Source organism: Bos javanicus, chromosome 25 (genome assembly GCF_032452875.1).
Source record: "Bos javanicus breed banteng chromosome 25, ARS-OSU_banteng_1.0, whole genome shotgun sequence".
Taxonomy (NCBI): Eukaryota; Metazoa; Chordata; class Mammalia; order Artiodactyla; family Bovidae; genus Bos; species Bos javanicus.
The window spans coordinates 9,643,242-9,666,055 of NC_083892.1; the positions used below are offsets into that span (position 1 = coordinate 9,643,242).

General features: G+C 47.4%; 1 protein-coding gene across 5 annotated transcripts in view; it reads left to right on the top strand.

Moving 5' to 3' along the window:
* Window positions 1–22,814, top strand: part of CLEC16A (C-type lectin domain containing 16A) — a 234,618-nt gene that overhangs the window by 8,193 nt on the left and 203,611 nt on the right. For 4 of the 5 annotated variants that reach the window (XM_061401131.1, XM_061401129.1, XM_061401130.1 and 1 more), the window contains exons 2-3: window positions 5,875–6,003; window positions 13,117–13,250. In XM_061401131.1, the coding sequence (XP_061257115.1) occupies window positions 13,136–13,250 (115 nt within the window). In that variant the 5' untranslated portion in view covers window positions 5,875–6,003; window positions 13,117–13,135. The remainder of the gene's footprint in view (window positions 1–5,874; window positions 6,004–13,116; window positions 13,251–22,814) is intronic. The other variant, XM_061401133.1, reaches the window with a different exon arrangement.

Below are 22,814 nucleotides of genomic sequence, written 5' to 3' on the forward strand. Positions count from 1 at the left end.
GTGACTTTTTCTAGGGCTGAAATGCTCCCCGGCATCTGAGACCTGGCCTCACTTGCTGGCCCAGTTTGACATCTTTCAGAGGTGATTCACTGGGAGAGGCGCCGCCTGTGACACCTTCTCCTAATCTAGTCTGCGTCCACCCTGCCTGTAGCTGCTCCTTGCCCTGCTGGCCAGAGGGCTGGATGCTGACCAAGTGGAGGTTTTCAGGACACAGAGTGGAACCCTCTGGGAAGTGTCTGCCCTGGTGCTGAAGAGGTCAAACAGCCCCAGGCTCCATGTCCCCCCACCCCAGACATTGTTATCTGGGGGATGGGGTGTGCTTTGGGGAAGTAGATTCCTAGCCCCGCCCAGGCCGTATCCTTCCTGTAACGGTAACTGACACATAAGTGCATGGTGCTTGTTCAGTTGCTAAGTCACGTCTGACTCTGTGACCCCATGGACTGCAGCACGCCGAGATCCTCTGTCCTCCTCTTTCTCCTGGAGTTTGCTCAAATTCATGTCCATTGAGTTGGTGATGCTATCTAGCCATCTCATCCTCTGTCACCCCCTTCTCCTTTTGCCTTCAGTCTTTCCCAGCATCAGGATCTTTTCCAATGAGTTGGCTCTTCAAACCAGGTAGCCAGAGTATTGGAGCTTCAACTTCAGCATCAGTCCTTCCATTGAATATTCAAGGTTGATTTCCTTTAGGATCGACTGTTTTGATTTCCTTGCAGTGCATGATACAAGTCATAAAACTTGTATGAACTTCAACTTAGTACGTCTGCCTCTGAAGTGGATATAATTATTACTTACTGTGATGGTTTGACTTGGAAAATAAGTGAGTCTCTTGAGGAAGCAGGGTCCGTGGAGGAGGGATCTGTCTCCTGTTAGAGTCCTTGGGGATGAGCCTGGTGTGTGGCAGGCACGCTGGTAACAGGCTGCCGTGTTTCTGTCTCCAGGCGTTTCGAATTCCAGCTTGTCTCTCAGAGTAGAGTTGGCTCCTGTGTGAAAGTTTGAAATTGAGATTCTACATTTCTGCAGAATTTCCGCTGGAGACATGATAATGCGGGCTGTTTTCCAGAGAAGTGGCATAAGGGTCCATGATAAGGACTTCCCTTAAGATCGGATACATGTAGCCATGCCTTTTTGGTTTGTTGTGTATGTCTTGGGTGCTAGGCGTTCATCACTTCATGGAAATGCTTGACTAATAAAAGCGGTTAAGTCATTGTTTGCATCTTCTGCATTACGATGGTTATAAGTGTGGGCTCACTGCCTGGGCGCCCTGTCCCTGTGTTGGGACTCTGGGCGGATCCTGGGCTCCAGGGCATCAGCCTGGCAGGATTGTTGTACGGGTTTATGAGTGAGCTCATCTGAGGCCCTCAGAATGGAGACCTGGCAATAGGAGGCTGCGACTGTCTCTGTAATGATGGTGGTTAAAATGGACACACACACACAGAGTTTGAGAGAAACTGTTGTCGTAACAGTCATTACCATTGTAAGAGAAAGATCTGTCACTCTGTCCTTAGAAACTGATACACACAGAACGGCGGCCGTGCAGGTGGGGATGTTGTGGTGACATCATAACACTGTTGTTCATTTCTGAGGCTCAGGATAAGAGTGGCTGCTGTGTTGTCCTTTCAGTGGTGTGCTATGTAGCCACTACTGACGCTTGTGAACAGTTACCAGTAACAGAAATGGTTTTATTTTAGCCGGAGGCGGGAAGAAAGATGGACATGGTAACAGACATACAGCATCAGCTCAAGTATCTCATGGACAGAGGAGCCCGGCAGGGGCTCTAGTACATAGGGTCGCAAAGAGTCAGACATGAGCAAAGCGGCTTAGCACACACGCACACGTGAGCTCAAGTATCTCGTGGACAGAGGAGCCTGGCAGGGGCTGTAGTACATAGGGTCACAAAGAGTTGGAATATAGGGTCGCAAAGAGCTGGACGCGACCGAAGCGGCTTAGCACACATGCACACGTGAGCTCAAGAGTGTAGATTACATAGCAAAGAAAAAGACCCAAGGAAATACACTGCAACTCCAGCAGTGGTCATCTCTCTTTTTGTTGTTGAAGTTTCCAATCTTTCTAAAATAGTGTTATGTTTAAAACCAGAAAGTTATTATATTAATATTGTATTAGTGTTTCTGAGGTGGTTGAATTATTTGATCTTCCAAAGCTCTGGAATTAGATGCAACATTAAAATATTAACCTTTCATCCATTCAGCTTTCTTGTTTCCCCTCACCACATTTAAGCAGACATATATCGAGGGGCTCTCTCTAAAACGTGACCTGAAACAGTGTGCTTGGGCGTTGTGGTGGCAAAAAAATGAACCAGCGGCAGTGGGAATTTAGAGCTTGAGATCTGGTGGGTGTTTGCATCCACCAACAACAAACATTTAGAAAATGAATATTTTAAAACACTCCCATTTACAGCAGCATCAAAAAACCCATCAAATACCTAGGAATAAATCTTAACAAAAGATGCACAAGCCCCCATCCAGCAAACCTTGAAAGAAATGTAAATGTCTTCACGTTACACTTTCAAAAAGATGTCAGTTCTCTCCATATTTAGCTAGAGATTTAGGGCAGTCTTAAAGGAAATCTTAGCAGATATTTTTTTGTGGAAATTGAGAAGGTGATTTTAAAATGTATATGGAAATTCAAAGGGGCAAGAATAACCAATATAATAATGGAAAAATAAGGGAAGAAGTTGGAAGACATCACATTGCAAGATTTATTATAAGGCTTCAGCGATCAGATAACATGGTGTTGGCACAAAGGTAAACAAACAGATCAGCAGAACTGGAGCATCCAGAAAGAGTTCCAAGTGGTCACCTGATTAACGACAAAGTCGACATTGGTGTCTTTGGAGGAATGAGGACGTTTCCAGTATATGATGCTGAATCAACTAGATCGCCATATGGGAAAAATGAATTTTGGCTAATATCTTATGCTATACAGAAAAGTGAGTTTCAGGTGTGCGCTAAGTCAGAATGTGAAAGGTAAAACAATACCTTTTTAAAAGAAAAAAACAGTATTTCTTCATGACCTTGGGGTAGGTAAGGATTCCTTTAGGTGGATACAAAAAGCACTATCCAAGGGAAAGATTGATAAATTGGACCACATTAAAATTTGAAACTTTTCCTCATCAAAAGACCACTGTAAAGAGAGTGAAAAGGCAAACTGCGTTCAGAGAAAACATTTGCCATAGGTATATGTCCAGTAGGGGCTTGCCCGGTGGCTCAGAGGGTAAAGCGTCTGCCTGCAATGTGGGAGACCCAGGTTCGATCCCTGGGTCCGGAAGATCCCCTGGAGAAGGACATGGCAACCCACTCCAGTGTTCTTGCCTGGAAAATCCCATGGAAGAGGAGCTTGGCGGGCTACAGTCCATAGGGTCACAAAGAGTTGGACACGACTGAGTGACTTCACTTGACTTCACTTTCATGTATCCAGTAAGGGTTTTGTATTCAGAATGCATAAACTCCATCAAATTAATAAGAAAAAAGGTTCTCTACCTAGTAAAAAGTGGGCAAAAAACTCGCACAGGCACCTCACAAAGGAGAATATTTAGATGGCTCTGAACGTGTGAAAAGACACCCACCTTCAGTCATGGTCATGTGAGACCCTGGTGCTGCATCACCACTTGCCAGCAGATGGCACCACTGAGAAAGGCAGAGAGTCGCAAGGTCTGCGGAGGTGTGGGGTGGGCTGGAGCCCTCAGACAGCTTCTGCCCCGGGGCTGTGGATGAGCTGCTGAGTGCCCCTCAGGTCCCTTCCTGGCCTGTGCGTTGCTAGCAAGCTGTGTGTCCCCAGGTTACTGCAAGTATGAGGGTCACAGGAAGGCCCGCCTGCACGCAGGGCCAGTCATGCAGGCCATGCACCGCACGTGGGAGTGCCGAGAATCCTCTTTTGAGAACTTGACACCCACCCTCACACTGGGTTTGTCTGTAAGGGCCTCCTCGTAGTTACCAGAATTTCTTTCAGGGATTATCTGGTGAAGGCAATGATAACGACAGTAATAGCTGGCACTCGTGTCATGCATGGGAACTGCCAGGTTAGTTATCTACCTTTTAACTTGGTTGTTCCTAAGACACCGTAATAGGTACTAAAGGATTCATATGCTGGTGCCGCTCCCATTTTACAGGTGAGATAACTGAGATACACAGAGTAAGTCGCTTGCTTGATGTCACCCAGCTCATACCAGACTCCCCACTTCCTGCTCTGGTTTCTCTGGACCTTCTTATAACTCCTGCCGTGAAGTCCTCTTTTCATGACTGTGTGGATCCAGCCTGTCTGTCCTTCCTGTGTTCGTGGAGTATTCCTTTTAGAGTTTAAATAATGGTTTTAACAATGGCCCTGCCCAGAACAACCACAGGGTGGTAATGGCTGTAGCCGGTAGCCCTGCCTCCTGTGAGCACTTTCCGTGTGGCAGGCGCAGGGCTTGGCTTTTTCAGCGTGTCATCACAGAATCTCTGGAACAGTCCAGCAAGGAGGCCTTGACTGCTGTAGACCCCGGGCCTCAGAGAAGTGAAATGCTTCATGGAAGGCCTCGCGCAGCAGGTGACACGGCCAGGAATCAAGCCCAGGTCTCTCTGTTGGGGCCGAAGGTTTGAACTCTTCGCTGCTGTTCTTTGCCACTACTTGCTGTGTTTAACTCCTTGACTATATTTTGTCTTGTATACTCTGATCTACCTTTTATCTGTGAAAATGGGCCCCCCACTCCCATTCACCATATATTGAGCACCTACAGTGTATCAGACATTCTGGAGTCTTTTGGGGTCACCAGGATCAGTAAGATGATGTTCCTGACCTCAGGGAACTCAGGTCTCGTGAAGGAGGCAGATCACTGCAAATCAGAGTGGTCTGTGCAGCAGCAAATGCATCTGGGTACAGAGGTGCCAGAGAGGAGGGAGCAAGCAAATCCACTCGGGCAGGAGAGCAGGAGGGAGGTTCTTGAAGAAGGCTTCACCGAAAGGTGACTGAGCTGGGTTTTGACATACGTGGAAGAGTTTGCTGGTTGGTTAGGACCTTGGCAAGCTGAACTGGCCTCAGTCTGCGGGCCTGGGAGACGCTCTCTTGAAAGCTGAGCCAGGCAGCACTCCCAGGGCATTGGCCAGGCTGCTGGTCCCTGCGCTGCTCAGGAATGGCCTCTGCGATTCTCTTGCCCGCCAGGATAAGGCCGGGCCTCTGGTCTCTGCACGTGTGGGTGGGTGAGGTACCTCGTCATTGCCTCTCGAATCCACTCCACTTCCAGCTGCACACAGCGGGTAAGATCACTGCCCTTGAACTGCAGGCCACCCACTTCATCTGAGCCATCAGTCCTGTGAAGGGGAATTAGGGCATTCCAGGGGCGATCATGGTGGCTTGTGATTTGTGCCCCAGCCGCTGGCTCTGGGCCCTATCCTCCCTGACCTGTGACTCCAGGTCTCATCTCTGCAGCAGCCAGACAGCAGCTCTTAGGCGTTTGGCGCTGAGCTGTGCATCTCCATTGGTTCCAGCAGCCTCAGAACCACCTGAGAGTGTGAAAAAGGCCACCGCCTGGCCTTCCCTCCGCACCCCTGCACTTGAGTCTCCGGTGGGCTCTGTCCCCGCTTTGTCCCGCTGTCGAGGCCATTCTCTTGCCCACACTGGAGCGTGAACACACCTGTCTTCAAAAGCTTGGCAGTCTTGCTTCGGTTTGGGTTGGTAAGTTGCTGGTTATGTAACAGTTCGAAGTGTCATCTGCCTTTATTCTCGGGTGGTGAGTTACGTCTCCTCCGAATGGGAATTGTGCTGACCACCAAGTCTGAAAAACACCCAGCCAAACGGTTGATAACATGCCGCGCATGGTCCCTGGGCCTGGCTTCCGTTTTGGCGGTCACCCTGAGTTCTCCTTTCTTCCCTTCCTCTCAGGTACCTGTACCACGTGTTGACCAAGAACACCACCGTCACAGAGCAGAACAGGAACCTGCTGGTGGAGACCATCCGGTCCATCACCGAGATCCTCATCTGGGGGGACCAGAATGACAGCTCTGTGTTTGAGTAAGGGTGTCTGTTTTTTGATCCTTCTTCTCCCTTTGCATGTTTTTCTAAATGCGAGCCATGAGTCATTCCCAATGACGTCAGGGTTTGACGCCAGTTTGGTCCTGCACCTTCTCTCTCTCTCTCTCTCTCAAATGTCCTTGAAATGCTGTAGAAATGCCTGCTGAAAACGGGCAAGTTATGGAAATGAGTGTCCCTGGAGAAATCTGAAAATGTCATGGATAATTTTCCAAGTCATGTCTGATTATCTCCCCCAAAGGAAAGAGAAAATGTCTTGGGTGTTAGATTCCAAGTGAACTGAAAAGAGCCTTCCCTGGGGTGAGGGTGGGGGTGGGGGACGCTGAGGGTTAGCCGAAATTGTGCTCCCTGGTGCTGGCCGCAGTGCTGAGCTCATGATGGGATGATCCTCCTATGAGGAAGTCTCCCGGCTCCTCCAGGGTGGAGGACCTGCTGCCCTCCCCACCTTTATCCCCGCCCCCACAGATGTTTATGCTCAAGGTCACGCAGCTGCTAAGTGAAGAAGCCAAAGTCCATGGAGGGGTTTCTCCTCACTCTCACACTTCCTTGGTGAACAGGCTTAGGCCTGCCTCAGTTTCCTCATCGTTAAGTGAGAGAGAGCAAGTTCCTTGCCCAGTGCCTGGTACAGAGTAGGCACTCGAGAAATATTAGCAAATGATCATTTTAGAAGGTGCCCCTACTGGATAATTAAGAAGCAAAGGCCATAACCCATGAACTGCTTTCCCCAACAGACCTGTTCCAACGTCTGAACGCAGAAGGATTGGGGTTGTGACAACCACCAAACACAGATTTTATTTTTATATAAACTAATCTCAATTGAAACTATTGAGGCCACTTAGTAAAACCACTTAAAACAAATACAGGTGTTCCCTTTCCAACCCGGCTTCCTTATTAGATATTCTGATTTTCTGGCTGGTTCTGTATTTTCATCAATGAGGTTTTCATCAGATGGAGCTACTTGTGGAAAATGCAAATGGTGTGAAATACAGACCTGTGACACTGCTTGGGTTCCCTAAGGAAAACCTGAGTAATAAACAGGTGTTGCTTGTAAGCAGGACGAGTTGCCTTTCAGGATCTGTGGGGACTTTACTGTTTGTTGGTTGCTTGGTATCTGTTTATGGAAATGAGAGAGATGCTTGGGTGAAAGATGAGAAACCGTGTCATCTTTACTCAGTTCAATTGCTCAGTTGTATCCGACTCTTTGCGACCTCATGGACTGCAGCACGCCAGGGTCCTCTGTCCATCACCAACTCCTGGAGCTTGCTCAAACTCATATCCATTGAGTCAGTGATGCCATCCAACCATCTCATCCTCTGTCATCCCCTTCTCCTCCCGCCTTCAATCTTTCCCAGCATCAGGGTCTTTTCTAGTGAGTCAGTTCTTCACATCAGGTGGCCAGAGTACTGGAGTATCCAGCCTCAGCGTCAGTCCTTCCAATGGATATTCAGGACTGATCTCCTTTAGGATGGACTGATTGGATCTCCTTGCTGTCCAAGGGACTCTCAAGAGTTTCCTCCAACACCACAGTTCAAAAGCATCAATTCTTTGGCGCTCAGCTTTCTTTATGGTTCAATTCTCACATCCATACACAACTACTCGAAAAACCATAACCTTGACTAGACGGACCTTTGTCAGCAAAGTCATGTCTCTGCTTTTTAATATGCTGTCTAGGTTAGTCATAACTATTCTTCCAAGGAGCAAGCGTCTTTTAATTTCATTGCTGCCAATTACCATCTGCAGTGATTTTGGAGCCCAAGAAAATAAAGTTTCTTACTGTTTTCATGGTTTCCCCATTTATTTGCCATGAAGTGATGGGACCAGATGCCATGATCTTCGTTTTCTGAATGTTGAGTTTTAAGCCAGCTTTTTCCCTCTCCTCTTTCACTTTCGTCAAGATGCTCTTTAGTTTCTCTCTGCTTTCTGCCATGAGGGTGGTGTCATCTGCACATCTGAGGCTATTGATGTGCATGGTGTACTCTGCATATAAGCTAAGTAAGCCGGGTGACAGTATACAGCCTTGATGTACCCCTTTCCCAAGTTTGAACCAGTCCGTTATTCCATGACCAGTTCTAACTGTTGCTTCTTGGCCTGCATGCAGATTTCTCAGGAAGCAGGTAAGGTGGTCTGGTATTCCCATCTGTTTAAGAATTTTCCAGTTTGTTGTGATCCACTCAGTCAAAGGCTTTAGTGTAGTCAGTAAAGCAGAAGCAGGTGTTTTTCTGGAATTCGCTTGCTTTTTCTGTGATCCATTGGATGTTGGCAATTTGATTGCTGGTTCCTCTGCCTTTTCTAAATCCAGATTGAATACCTGGAACTTCTTGGTTCATGTACTGCTGAAGCCTGGCTCGGAGAATTTTGAACATTACTTTACTAGCATATGGGATGAGTGCAATTGTGCAGTAGTTTGAGCATTCTTTGGCATTGCCTTTCTTTGAGATTGGAATGAAAACTGACTTTTTCCAGTCCTGTGGCCATTGCTGAGTTTTCCAAATTTGCTGGCATAGTAAGTGCAACACTTTCACAGCATCATCTTTTAGGATTTCAAATAGCTCAGCTGGAATTCCATCACCTCCAGTAGCTTTGTTCGTAGTGATGCTTCCTAATGCCCATTTGACTTTGCACTCTAGGATGTCTGCTGTAGGTGAGTGATCATACCATCATGGTTATCTGGGTCATTAAGATCTTTTTTGTATAGTTCTTCTGTGTATTCTTGCCACCTCTTCTTAATATCTTCTACTTCTGTTAGGTCCATATTCTGTCCTTTATCGAGCCCATCTTTGCATGAAATGTTCCCTTGGTATCTCTAATTTTCTTGAAGAGATCTCTAGTCTTTCCCATTCTATTGTTTCCTTCTATTTCTTTGCATTGATCACTTAGGAAGGGTTTCTCATCTCTCCTTGCTGTTCTTTGGAACTCTGCATTCAAATGGGCATATCTTCCCTTTTCTCCTTTGCCTTTCACTTCTCTTCTTTTCATAGCTATTTGTAAGGACTCCTCAGACAACCATTTTGCCTTTTTGCATTTCTTTTTCTTGGGGATGGTTTTGATCACCACCTGTACACGAATCTCTGTCCATAGTTCTTCAGGCACTCTTATCAGACTAATCCTTTGAATCTATTTGTCACTGCTACTGCTAAGTCACTTCAGTCGTGTCCGACTCTGTGTGACCCCAGAGACGGCAGCCCACCAGGCTCCCCCGTCCCTGGGATTCTCCAGGCAAGAACACTGGAGTGGGTTGCCATTTCCTCCTCCAATGCATGCAAGTGAAAAGTGAAAGTGAAGTTGCTCAGTTGTGTCCGACTCTTAGCGACCCCATGGACTGCAGCCTACCAGGCTCCTCCGTCCATGGGATTTTCCAGGCAAGAGTCCTGGAGTGGGGTGCCATTGCCTTCTCTTCCACTGTATAATTGTAAGGAATTTAATTTAGGTCATACGTGAATGGTCTAGTGGTTTTCCCTACTTTCTTCAATAAGTAGTTCATGATCTGTATTGGCAGTAAGGAGTTCATGATCTGTACGACAGTCAGCTCCAGGTCTTGTTTTTGCTGACTGTATAGAGCTTCTCCATTTTCCACTGCAAAGAATATAATTCATCTGATTTCGGTATTGACCATCTGGTGACATCCATGTGTAGAGTTGTCTCTTGTGTTGTTGAAAAGGGTGTTTTCTGTGACCAGGGCGTTCTGTTGGCAAAACTCTGTTAGCCTTTGCCCTGCTTCGTTTTGCACTCCAAGGCCAAACTTGCAAGGTGTCTCTTGACTTCCTGCTTTTGCATTCCAGCCCCCTGTGATGAAAAGAACATCTTTTTCTGGTGTTCTTGAAGGTCTTGTAGGTCCTCATAGAACTGTTCAGCGTCTTCGGCAGTTGTGATTGGGGCATAGACTTGGATTACTGTGATACTGAATGGTTTGCCTTAGAAACGAACAGAGAGTCACCTGTACTAGAATGGATTTTTTTAGTCCACTTGTCATCTTAGAGAAACTGCCGAGCTCTCAGAGGCCCAGTTATTCTTAAATCACTGCCCTGCAGAGGCCCCAGGAGAATTTGTTTTTAGTCCATTTTAAAGTTTCTGGATAATTGTAGATTTTAGATTACACAGAAGGCTTCCATTTACCCCTCACCCTGTTCCCCTGTTAACATCATTTGTCAAAACACCACTATTACGTCAACTCCAGACTTGATTTGGAATCTACCAGTTTTTCCATTAACACCCTCTTTCTGCTCTGGGATCCTAATCCAGGTGCCACAATGCACTTGGTGGTTATGTCTCCCCGGTGTCCTGTGGTCTGTGACAATCGTTCAGTTTTCTCTTGTTTATGACCTTGATAGTCTTGAGAAGGACTGGCCAGCTGTCTTGTAGAATGTCCCCCAGTCTGGGTTTCTTTGCTGTTTCTCTCCTGACCAGCCTGGAAGTTTTGGGGACGGCTGCTTCCTGGGGAAGTGCCCTTCCCCTCGAGGAATGTCATTGTTCCTGACAGCCACATGGTCCCTGGTGGGTTAACCGGATCACTTGGTGCAGCTGATATCTGCCAGGGTTTTCTACCCCAAGGTTACTCTTTCCTCCTCCCCTATACTGGTCTCCAAAGTGAGTCACTAAGTCCAGCTTCCTGGGGTGTGGGAATTAAGCTCCACCTTCTTGAAGGAGGACGAATCTACAGATGATAGTTGGAATTCTTCTGCATAGCAGATTTGTCTCCTCTCGTCATTTATTAATCTACCCAGTCATTTATTTATATACATCTCTTGGCGATTTTGCAGGTTTGGTTCCAGGCCACCTCAGCAAGGTGAACAGTACAGTATAAGCGAGTCACGTGAATTTTTTTTGGTAGTCCCAGTGCATATAAGTTATGGTCACACTATTCTGTCGGAGAAGGCAATGGCACCCCACTCCAGTACTCTTGCCTGGAAAATCCCATGGACGGAGGAGCCTGGTGGGCTGCAGTCCATGGGGTCACTAAGAGTCGGGCACGACTGAGCAACTTCACTTTGACTTTTCACTTTCATGCATTGGAGGAGGAAATGGCACCCCACTCCAGTGTTCTTGCCTGGAGAATCCCAGGGACAGGGGAGCCTGGTGGGCTGCAGTCCATGGGATCGCTAAGAGTTGGACACGACTGGGTGACTTCACTTTCACTTTTCACTTTCAAGCATTGGAGAAGGAAATGGCAACCCACTCCAGTGTTCTTGCCTGGAGAATCCCAGGGACGGGGGAGCCTGGTGGGCTGCTGTCTATGGGGTCGCACAGAGTCGGACATGACTGAGGCGACTTAGCAGCAGCAACATTCTGTAGTCTGTCAAGGGTGCAGTGGCCTTGTGTCTGCAAAATCAGCATACGTATAAGAAATAATGCTGTTGGGAAAATGGCGCCAACACACTTGCTCAACAAAAGGTTTCAATTTGTAAAAAAACAGTATCTGCAAGATTGGACTCGTGGGTGTTTATTTTGTACTCTGGATGATAACCCAGCGCTCTGTGATTTATTTTGTGCTGGCGTTGTTCCGGCTTTGAGCATTGGGGGCTCTTTCAGGTCGCTTCCTGTGTCCCTGTGACACACCCCCGTCCTTTTGGATTTTGGAGCACGTCCTTACTTTCTGGTCCCCTGTGGTGCTCCAGGCTCACCTGGCATGTTCCCTGCCCCAGCCCTAGAATTAGCCACTTTCCCAAGGATCCCCTCACGCCTCTAGGGGGTTGTAAAAATCCAGGCACCCAAATTTCACACTAGACATATGGAATCTACCCCTGGACAAGATCTAGGTACAGGCATGTTGACAAGTTCCCAAGCTGGTCATCGGGCTGCAGTGAACTTATTGGGTGACACTTGGCAGTCACTGCTTTATACAACCTGAAGCAAAGGAAGACACGACTCGTCAAATGATAGAAATATTCTGGGGGTCATTGTGGATGGCATTTGTTGGCACACAGACTCCCTTGGGAAAGAATTTAGGGTCCCTCTAAGGTCAGATTTATTGATTCATCTGCCCGTTCAGACAGAAGGTCTGCAGGCCCGAGCCAGTGCCAGGCCATGGTCCTACCAGCAGGGAGCTGATGGCGGCAGGAAGAGAGAGGCCCCAAGACTGAGCCAACAGCAGATCCACGAGATGGCTAGGACGTCCTGAGCGTCCTAGATGAGAGGTGACCTGGTCTCAGCTTGAATTGTTGTTGTTTAGTCACTAAGTCAGGCCTGACTCTTTGTAACGCCATGGATTGTAGCCCACCAGGCCCATCTGTCCATGGGATTTTCCAGACAGGCATACTGGGATGGGTAGCCATTCCCTTCTCCAAGGTATCTTCCTGACCCAGGGATTGAACCTGCGTCTCCTGCATTGGCAAGAAGATTCTTTACCAGTGAGGCACCAGGGAAGCCCCTTAGCTTGAATATGGAGAACATAACTAAAAACATTTTCTTCCTTTAAAGAAAGGCATTAGGGGATCTCCATTTCAAGATTAAAAGAGCCATTGTGTGCCCCCCAAAGTCAGTGCCCCCAGCCTGCATGCAGGCAAATAGTCTGTGCAGGAATAGAAAGGCCTGGGGGCTGGCTGGTGTCCCATGACCGCATCAGCACTTTCTCTTTCCTTGCAGTTCTCATTCCCTAGATGTGGAAATGACCAACTTGCCAGCTGAGAAACCACCCAAACTCTTTGACTATTCAGCACCCTCGTGCCCCTTTGCGGGGAATTACTCTGGTTCCTAGGTTGCTGGTGAGCACTCAGAGCTATGAAGGCTAAGGAAGGAGACTTAGTGGGGAAAACTAAGTTTGTAAAATGTGGATGGAAAACGGCTGCGTGTTGGTTTTAGAAGCGTAGATAGATCACTGTGTCATCATTTAGTTGGGAAAGACCTTTCCCCCTCTGTCCGAAATCTGGAAGTTCACCACTTCCCAGAATCAGCACTGTTCCCACATTCCAGGAAGAGAGTCTGAAAGGTTGCATTTCTCTGAGTGGAATACAGCGTCGTGGGAACTGGGTGTCTTGGAAGCCAAGCCCATGCGTGTGGTGTGGCCTGGCTGCTCCACCACGTGTGCTGGGTGTGTAACCAGAGGATGACGCGCATTTCTACGAGTGGAAGACCACTGACGCTGTCCCCTTCTCTCCGCAGCTTCTTCCTGGAGAAGAACATGTTCGTTTTCTTCTTGAACATCCTGCGGCAGAAGTCGGGCCGCTACGTGTGCGTTCAGCTGCTGCAGACCCTAAACATCCTCTTTGAGAACATCAGCCATGAGACCTCACTTTGTAAGGACAGTCCTGACCCTGGCCTCCACACCAGGGTCAGGTAGCTGGGTGTCGCTACATGTCGTGTGCCATGGTTTTCGTGTTGCTTTGAGAATGTCTGTGCTCACCGTGTGTCTTGGTGTGCTTGGGCTGCCAGAGCGCGTGCCCCAGGCTGGGCGGCTCAGACGACAGAAATGCGTTTCTCACAGTGCTCGCGCTGGCAGTCCACGATCATGGCGGCGCCGGGGCTGACTTCTGGGGAGGCCTGTCTTCCTGGTTTGCAGAGCCTCACTCTCTTTATGTCCTCACATGGTCTCTCCTCTGTGCACGTGGAGAGAGGATTCTGATGTCTCTTCCTTTTCTTGTAAAGACACTAGTCTTTACAAGACCTCATGTGACCTTTAATTACCTCCTGAAAGCCTCTGTCTCCAGATGCAGTTCCTTTGGGGGTTAGGGTTTCAGCACATGAGTTTTGGGGGCACACAGTTCAGGCCCTAGTGCCATTTTTAATCCCTGCATGGTAGGGTGCTGTGCAGGGCTGAGAGAGGGCTCCCCTCTGCTGGGTGGTTCTGAGGGCATTTGCGTGTCTTCTTTATAACCTGTTATTAAAGAGCTTGGGTCACTGAGTAGACAGCCAACAGAATAAGCATTGGAAGCAGCAGGATGGGGAAGAACGTGGCCAGGGCGTGGCTTTGGCCCCTGCCCTGCCTGCTTCAGCTCCACTGCCTCACTGGTGAGGGTGACTCGGAGCCTCTCCCTGCCCTTGCTGAGCCCCGGGCTCGTGATCTGAAACACCCACGCTGCGAGGCAGGTGCTGAGTGCCCTCGTTTAATGCTCAGAGAGTTTGACTCTCTGGCCCCAGGTCACAGCTCTAGCAAGGCCGGAATCCAGAAGGGGTTTCAGCCCAGGCAGATTAACTCAGTGGTCATCAACTGGGGGTGACTGTGCTCCCAATGAACATTTGTCAGTGTCTGGAGACATTCCTGGGGAGCTGTGCTACTGGCCTCTGGGTAGAGGTCAGTGATGCTGTTAAAATCCTACAACATGCAGGACAGCCCCCCGCAATAAAGGAGTAGTTAGCCCAAAATGTCAACAGTGCCCAGGGTGTGAAACCCTGATTTGGCTCCTAATCCTCCGTGCTTGATCAAAAGCTTTTTTATTCCAAGATAACTGCACCAAGCCTCAGGGCCTGCCTGCTGGAAGCAGGGAAGAGAAGAGAAGTGATGGGATGCCTGTGTCACAGGCAGGCTCTTGGCCCCCAAGACAGGATTGAGAAAAGCTTCCAGTAAAAGAGAATGGTGGCATTTCCCCTGAGGAGGGAGGAGGCAGGGGAGGAAAGAGCTTCTGGCTGATGGCCACTAGATGGCGCTGCTGTCCTGGGATGCGGCCACTGGATGGTGCTGCTGTCCCAGGAAGTGGCCACTAGATGGCACTACTGTCCCAGGAGACTCCTGAGGCTTCCCCCATTGTGAATTGGCAAATGCGATTTGACTCACTCTCCCTGAGTGGTTTCCCTGTTAACAGCTTTGGTTACGCTGGATGTGAATTGCGGGCAGTTTCTGAAAACTCCGAGAGGGGAAGGCCCAGCTCCGTATTGCAAACCATGGACTGAGAGCCAAGCAAGTCCCAGGCCTGGTACTGCCAACATACGCCCCACGCCTATTCCAGGATGTTGACCCGCCAAGCGGCAGTTTCTGCCTCTCTGAAGTGGAGACAATCCCAGTACCTGCAGATTGCAGTGGCTTGAGGATAAGCGTGAGAGCGGGTGTGCGCAGCGTAGCGTGGGGTCTGGCAGCTGGAAGTTTCCAATTAAAGCTGGTTTTATCCTTAAAGCCAGTGTTCCCCCAAGTGGCTGTTCTCTGGTGACCCAGCTGACCTCAGGGCTACAGGATTGAAGAGGGGGTTGGGGGCGATAGAAAATTCTGGGCTTTCTGGATCATACGGCATCTCTTGCCTCAGGGCTAAAAAGTGTATTGTGCTGTAAGAAAACCCAGGCAGATGGTGCTGGCCCTGCAGGGAATTCATCAGAGCACTTTCATAAGCCCCACCAAGGCAGCAAAAAGTACTGTTTTTATAGAACTTGGATGTATGGGAGTGAGAAGGATGGGTGACTTTTGCTTTTAATTTTCTGATTATAGGAAGAAAATGTCTCCATTGTAAAACAACAAAAAGTCCAATGAAAAAGCTATAGAAAGCAGAAGTTCTGGAGAATTTCACCCCAACAGCTCAGTGTTAACCTCTATCGTTTTGCTGTCTGCTTCATTTTTTTTTTTCCGAACTTAACTAGCGTATCTTAGATTTTCATGTTGTCCATTCATGCATCCCAGCCTTGTTTGGTTTAAGAGCCGCCTCTTTCTGGGCCATAACTTACTTAACGTGACCGCGGGCATTTAGGTGGTTTCCGGGTTTTCGTTATTACAGGCAGCCATTTCACGGGTACACCTGTTGCCTGTGGGGTTTGGTGACCTAAGTGACAGCAGGCCCGAGAGACTGAGATTACTTAGAGACTCCTGGGTTTATTATAAAAGCATACCACAGAAAGCCGGCCACACAGAGAGGGCATAGTAGAAAAATCCCAGTCGAATAATAGAGGCGCCTGCACCGCCCCCACCGAGGCCCCGCCACCCACGGAGTCCGGTCTGGAGGCCCAGAAAAGTCCCGCGGGGGAGTCATGGGAGCACGGGGCTCTTCCAGCTCGGGGTGCAGCCGGGAGGCTGGAGGCCGCTCACCCCCAGCAGCCAGCACAGGCGTCTGTGTCTCTAGTGGCCTGGGAACCACTCAGCAGTCACAGCAGGGCCGACATCCCTTCTCCTGCTGGCCCATTCGGCCCCCGCTGACCACAGCCGGCCAGACAGTAGAGTGAAGCAGCCTTACTGGCTGCTCGTTGCAAGTGTGGATTCTGGGTGGGTAGGTCGTGGACTGTTCCAAGAACAGGATACTGTATAGCCAGAAGGAGACAAAGGAAGAGACGTGGGTAACTGGGCCGTGGTAAGGGGCCACACACTAGGCGGGGGCTTCCCATGTGAGTCCACATACACGGAGCTCAGGATCAGGCAGAATGAGTCTGCGGTACTGGAAGTTAGGCTGAGGGGCTGTCTTGGGGACAGGGAACGGATGGAGCAGGGGTGTGAGTGTCTTTCAGGAGCTGGAAATGCACTATCTGATCAAGGTGGTGCTTACCTGTTGCATTTATTTGCAAAAATTCATTGCGCTGGACACCTAAAATGTGTGAGAGGTGTGTGTATGTGTACATATATATGCATATATATATGTACACACAAGTATATATACACACATAAGTGCAAGTACTTCAAATTCATAAATATATACACTGCCACATATATCAAGCTATACACTTAGATTTGTGGTATATGTAACCTCATTTTTTTATAAGCTATTGAATATAGTTCCCTGTGCTATACAGTAGGTCTTTGTTATTTATTTTATACGTAGTGATACTAGTATATTATAGGCAACCCTGGTGTCAGACAGTAAAGAATATGCCTGCAGTGAGGGAGACCTGGGTTTGATCCCTGGGTTGGGAAGATCCCCTGAAGGAGGGTGTGGCAACCCACTCCAGTGTTCTTGTCTGGAGAATCTGCTGGACAGAGGAGCCTGGTGGGCTACAGTCCATGGGGTCACAAAGAGTCGGACACGACTGAAGCAACTTAGCAGAATATATATAGTATAAAATATATATTTATATAGTATAAAATATTATACATAACATAAAATATATGTAGTATAAAATAAATATATGTTTATATATAGCCGTGTATATCTGTTGATCTCAAATTTCAAGTTTACCCCTGCCCTGCGTTTACCCTTTGGCAACCAGAAGTTTGTTGTCCGTGAGTTTGTTTCTATTTTGTAATAAGTTCCTTTGTATCATTTTTTTTTAAGATTCCACATAAAAGTGATATCACAGTATATTTGTCTTTGTCTGACTTACTTCACTTGGTGTGAAAATCTCTAGGTCCGTCCTTGTTGCTGTGAATGGTAGTATTTTATTTTTTGGGGGGCTAATATCCCTCTGTGTGTGTGTGTGACATCATCTTTATCCGTTCATCTGTTGATGGACACCTGGATTGCTTCCATGTCTTGGCTATTATAAATAGTACTGCTCTGAACACTGGGGTGCGCGTGTCTTTTAGAACTAGAGTTTTCATCTTTTCTGGATATATGACCAGGGGTGGAGTTGATGGGTCATATTCTAGTTCTATTTTTAGTTTGTTAAGGAACCGCCATCGTGTTCTGCATCATGGCTGCACCAGTTTGCATTCCCACCAACAGTGCAGGAGGGTTCCCTTTTCTCCACACCCTCTCCAGCATTTATTATTTGTAGACTTTTTGGTGATTGCCATTTTGACCAGAATGAGGTGATATGATATCACCTCTGACCAGAATGAGGTGATCAACTCATTGTAGTTTTGATTTTCATTTCTCTAATAATTAGCGATGTTGAGCATCTTTTCTTGTGACTGTTGGCCATCTGTATGTCTTCTTTGGAGAGATGTCTGTTTAGGTCTTCTCTCCCCATTTTTTGATTGAGTTGTTTGTTTTTGTTGATATTGAGCTATGTGAACTGTTTGTATATTTTGGAAATTAAACCTTCTTGGTCACATCATTTGCAAATATTTTCTCCCATTCTGTAGTTTGTCTTTTCATTTTGTTTATGGATTCCTTTGCTGTGTAAAAGCTTATAAATTTGATTGGGTCCCATTTGTTTATTTTTGTTTTTATTTCTATTGCTTTCGGAGACTGACCAAGAAAACATTGGTACGATTTGTGTCAGAGAATGTTTTGCCTCTGTTCTCTTCTAGGAGTTTTCTGATGTCATGAATTTAAGTCTTTAAGCCATTTTTGAATTTCTTTTTGTGTGTGGTAAAAGGGTATGTTCTCACGTCATTTAGTTACATGTGGGTCTCTCGCTTTTGAACACCGCTTGCTGAAGAGACTGCCTTTTTGTGATTGTATATTCTTGCCTCCTTTGTTGAAGATTAATCGATTGTAGGTGTGAGAGTTTACTTCTGGGACCTCTATTCTGGTCCATAAATCTGTCTGTTTTTGTGCCAATACCACACTGCTTTGATGACTGTGACTTTGTAGTATTGTCTGAAATCTGGGAGGGTTATGCCTCTAACTTTGTTCTTTTCCCTCAGGATTACTGTGGCAGTTCTGGGTCTTTCATATAAATTTTAGGATTATTTTTTCTACTTCTGTGAAAGATGTCATGGGTAATTTGATAGGGATCACATTAAATCTATAGATCGCTTTGGGTAGTATGGCCATTTTAACTATCCTAATTCTTCCAATCCACGAGCATGGGGTATCTTCCCGTTTCTTTAAAGCATCTTCAGTTTCCTTTCTCAATATTTTTTACTTTTCAGTGTGTATCTTTCGCCTCCTTGATCGGGTTTATTCCTAGGTATTTTTTTTTTTTTTTGACATGATTTTAAAAGGGATTATCTTTTTTCTTCTAACTCTATGCTATTTCGTTGTCAGTGTAAAGAAACGTGACAGATTCCTGTGTGTTAACCTTACATCCTGCCGCCTTCTTGAATTCATTTTTCAGTCCTAATAGTTTTCTTGTGGAATCTTTGTGTGCGTGTGTGCTTAGTCATGTCCGACCCTTTGCAACCCTATGGACTGTAGGCCTTCAGGTTCCTCTGTCCATGGAATTTTCCAGGCAGGAGTACTGGAGTGGGTTGTCATTTCCTACTCCAAGGGATCTTCCCAACCCAGGGATCGAACCCACGTCTCTTGTGTCTCCTACATTGGTAGCTGAATTCTTTCCCACTGGCACCACCTTTAGGGTTTTCTATATAGAATATCATGTCATCTGCATGTAATGACAATTTTACCTCCGTCCTTCCACTTTCCAATTTGGATGCCTTTTATTTCTTTTTCTTGTCTGATTTTTATGACTAAGACTTCCAATACTATGTTGAATAAAAGTGGTAAGAGTGGGCATCATTGTCTTGTTACATAATTTAGTGGGAAGGCTTGCAGATTTTCATCATTGAGTATCATGTTGGCTTGTCATAAATGACTTTTATTATGTTGAGATATGTTCCCTCTAGACCCACTTTGATGAAAATTTTTATCATGAATGAATGTTGAATTTTATCAAATGCTTTTTCCGTATCTATTGAGATGATCATGTGACTTTTGTCTTTCCTTTTGTTTATGTGGTATATCACACTGATTGATTTGCGTCATTGAACCTTGTGACCCTAGGATGGATGCAACTCGACCATGGTGTGTGTATGATCTTTTTTATCTGTTGTTGGATATGGTTTGCTAATATTTTGTTCAAAATTTTTGCATCTATATTCATCAAAGATACTGGCCTGTAATTTTCCTTTTTAGTAGTATCTTTGATCTTGGTATCAGGGTCTTGGTGGCTCATAGAAGGACTTTGGAAGTGTTCTCTCCTCTACAGTCTTTTGGAAGAGTTGAGTTTTAAAAATTAATTAATTTATTTACTGCTGGCTGTGCTGGGTCTTGGTGGTTGTGCTTGGGCTTTCGCTAACTGCGGAGCGCAGGCTTCTGATTGCGTTGGTGTCTCTTGCCGCAGAGGCTGTAGCGCACGCAGGCTTCAGTAGCTGTGACGCACGGGCTCAGTTGCCCTGTGGCACGTGGAATCTTCCCGGAGCAGGGATCAAACTGGTGTCGCCTGCATTGGCAGGCGGGTTCTTACCCACTGGATCACCAGGGAAGTCCTGAAAGAGTTTGAGAAGGGTCACTGTAAGTCCTTTTTATGTTTGGTAGAATTCCCCAGTGAAGCCATCTGGTTCTGGTCCTGGACTTTTGTTTGAAGGGAGTTTTTTCTTTTTTTGAATTACAGATTCTATTTCCCTTCTAGTATCTAGTCTGTTCAAATTATCTATTTCATTTTGAAAGAAGCTCCTTTTTGAAACAGCTCCTCAGTTGTGGAGGGCTGTATGTTTCTAGAAACTTGTCCATTTCTTCTAGGTTGTCCATTTTGTTGGCATATGACCCTTTAGAGTATACTCTTGTGATTTTTTTTCTTTTTGTGTTTCTGCAGTATCAGTTGTTATTTCTTTTTTTTCATTTCTTATTTTGTTTATTTGGGTTCTGTGTCTTTTCTTCCTGGGGAGCCTGGCCAGAGGTTTGTTGATTTTGTTTATCCTTTCAAAACACTAGCTCTTGGTTTTATAGATTTTTTAAATTGTTTTCTTAATTTTATTTATTTCCCCTCTGATTTTCACTATTTCTTTCCTTCTGACTTTAGGTTTTGTTTGTTCTTCTTTTTCTATTTCTTTTAGATGGTAGCTTAGGTTGTTTTTCTTGAGATTTTCTTTTTTTGAGGAAGGCCCATATGGGCTTCCTCTGTGGCTCAGCTGGTGAAGAATCCACCTGCAATGCAGGAGACCTGGGTTCCGTCCCTGGGTTGGATAGATCCCCTAGAGAAGGGAATGGCTACCCACTCCACTGTTCTGGCCTGGAGAATCCCATGGACTGTGTAGTCCAAAGCGTCGGACACGACTGAGTGACTTGGACTTTGACTTGTATCACTTTAAACTTCCTTCTTAGAACTGCTTCTGCTGCATCCTGCAGATTTGGGGCTTCCCAGGTGGCACTAGTGGTAAAGAATCCGCCTGTCAATGCAGGAGGCGCAGGAGATACGGGTTCCATCTCTGGCTCGGAAAGATCCCCTGGAGGGGGGCACGGCAACCCACTCCCATGTTCTTGCCTGGAGAATCCCATGGACAGAAGAACTTGGCGGGTTACCGTCCACAGGGTCACAAAGGCTTGGACACGACTGGAGAGGCTCAGTACGTGTATTTTGTGTGGTAACCTCCTTTTCATGCTTCAGTTGCTTCAGTCACGTCCGACTCTGTGACGCTGTGGACTGTAGCGCGGCCAGACTTCTCTGTCCGTGGAATTTTCCTCATGTTTAAATGTGTTAAAATTCTCAGGACCCCACTGCCTTTTCTCTTAGAGCGAGCCATAAGACTTACCTCAAGAATTGTTATCACTGAGATTTTGAAAACTACAGACTGGTGTCCTGCCTGCAGCGCCTCGGAGACCGTTCTGAGGCGACCCTGGCAGAGTGCCCTTGCTGCGACCCCTCTCTCATCCCGTGCTCCCGGGTGACTCTTCTTGGTGTGTTTGGTAGTTCCAACCTTTTCAGTAAATCTCTGATTGGCCTAAGTTAGGTACCTCTTTGGCACCAAACAGCTTTCTGTTTTTTCTTTCTGTTTTCCCCCGAGAACAGCAGTTGTGGCAACTGGTGGACTGGGGGTGGAGGTTCAGAGTCTCCGAGCCAGAGTGCGGGGGTGAAGCCTGGCAGCTCCTGCGTAGGGGGCGCCTCTGTGCTCCTCCAGGTCCTCAGAGCTTTTCCTGTTTTACCTGCTTCCTCACGTGAGGAAGGTCTCATTAATTCCTGCTCTCAGATGGGAAAGCTGGGGAGTGAGGAGCGTACATGTCCTGCCCAAGGTCACCCAGTTGGGAAGCCACTCAGGCAGTGTGGGTCCAAGTTTACCTTTGAAGCCAGTGCCTCTGAGGTGGGAGCATGACGGGGAAGCCTAGCGGGCCTTCTCAACACACGGAGCACTGGGCCCACCCAGAGATCTGAGTAGGTGGTCAGGGCCGGGCCCAAGACTCCGCAAGTCTTGATAAGCTCCAGGGAGGCCGTGTTGCTGGTCCCACAACCAGAGGTAGAGAGGTGCCACCCCGCTCTCCTGCCTTGCTGAGTCTGCCCGTATGCTGGTGTGGGTCTGCCCGTATGCTGGTGTGGGTCGTGTCTGGCCTTTACCCATCTGTGGGGAGGCAGCCAGAACGGAAGGGCCGATGGTGGGCACGGCAGCACTAGCTTCGCAGGGTGTCTGGTGAGGACTCAGAGGACAACTTGTCTGGCCAGGGCCCAAGGCCGAGACTGCAGACTGCAGGCCCATGAGTGGTAGGGGTTCTGTAGACTGTTTTCACTGGCAAGCACAGCTTCCAAAACTAGTGGATCTAGTGGCTGTCATTTCAACTTCAAAGGTAACAGCATTAAGATCTGTATTTTCTAGCTTCCTTTGCACGGCTGGAAGCTCTCACCATGGGAAGCTCTCTCCCAGCAGGGCCTGGGAGCTTAGCAGGATGGCCACTCCCTTGTGGATCCAGTGCCCCCAGGGCCTCGTTATCCAGTTTTCCTCCTTGGCCCCCATGTGAAATGAAAGTCACCCAGTCATGTCCGACTCTTTGCAACCCCATGGACTATACAGTCCATAGAATTCTCCAGGCCAGAATACTGGAGTGGGTAGCCTTTTGCTTCTCCAGGGAATCTTCCCAACCCAGGATTGAACCCAGATTTCCCATGTTGCAGGCAGATTCTTTACCAGGTGAGCCACCAGGGAAGCTCAAGAATACTGGAGTGGGTAGCCTATCCCTTTTCTAGCGGGTCTTCCCGACCCAGGAATCAAACTGGGGTCTTCTGCATTGCAGGTGGATTCTTTACCAGCTGAGCCACCAGGGAAGCCCCTGGCCGCCATGAGGGCATGGTATTAACACAGGACAGTGAACTGAAGTTTGGATTCCATTCCTGACTTACTGTCTCTCTGTCCTTGGGCAGAT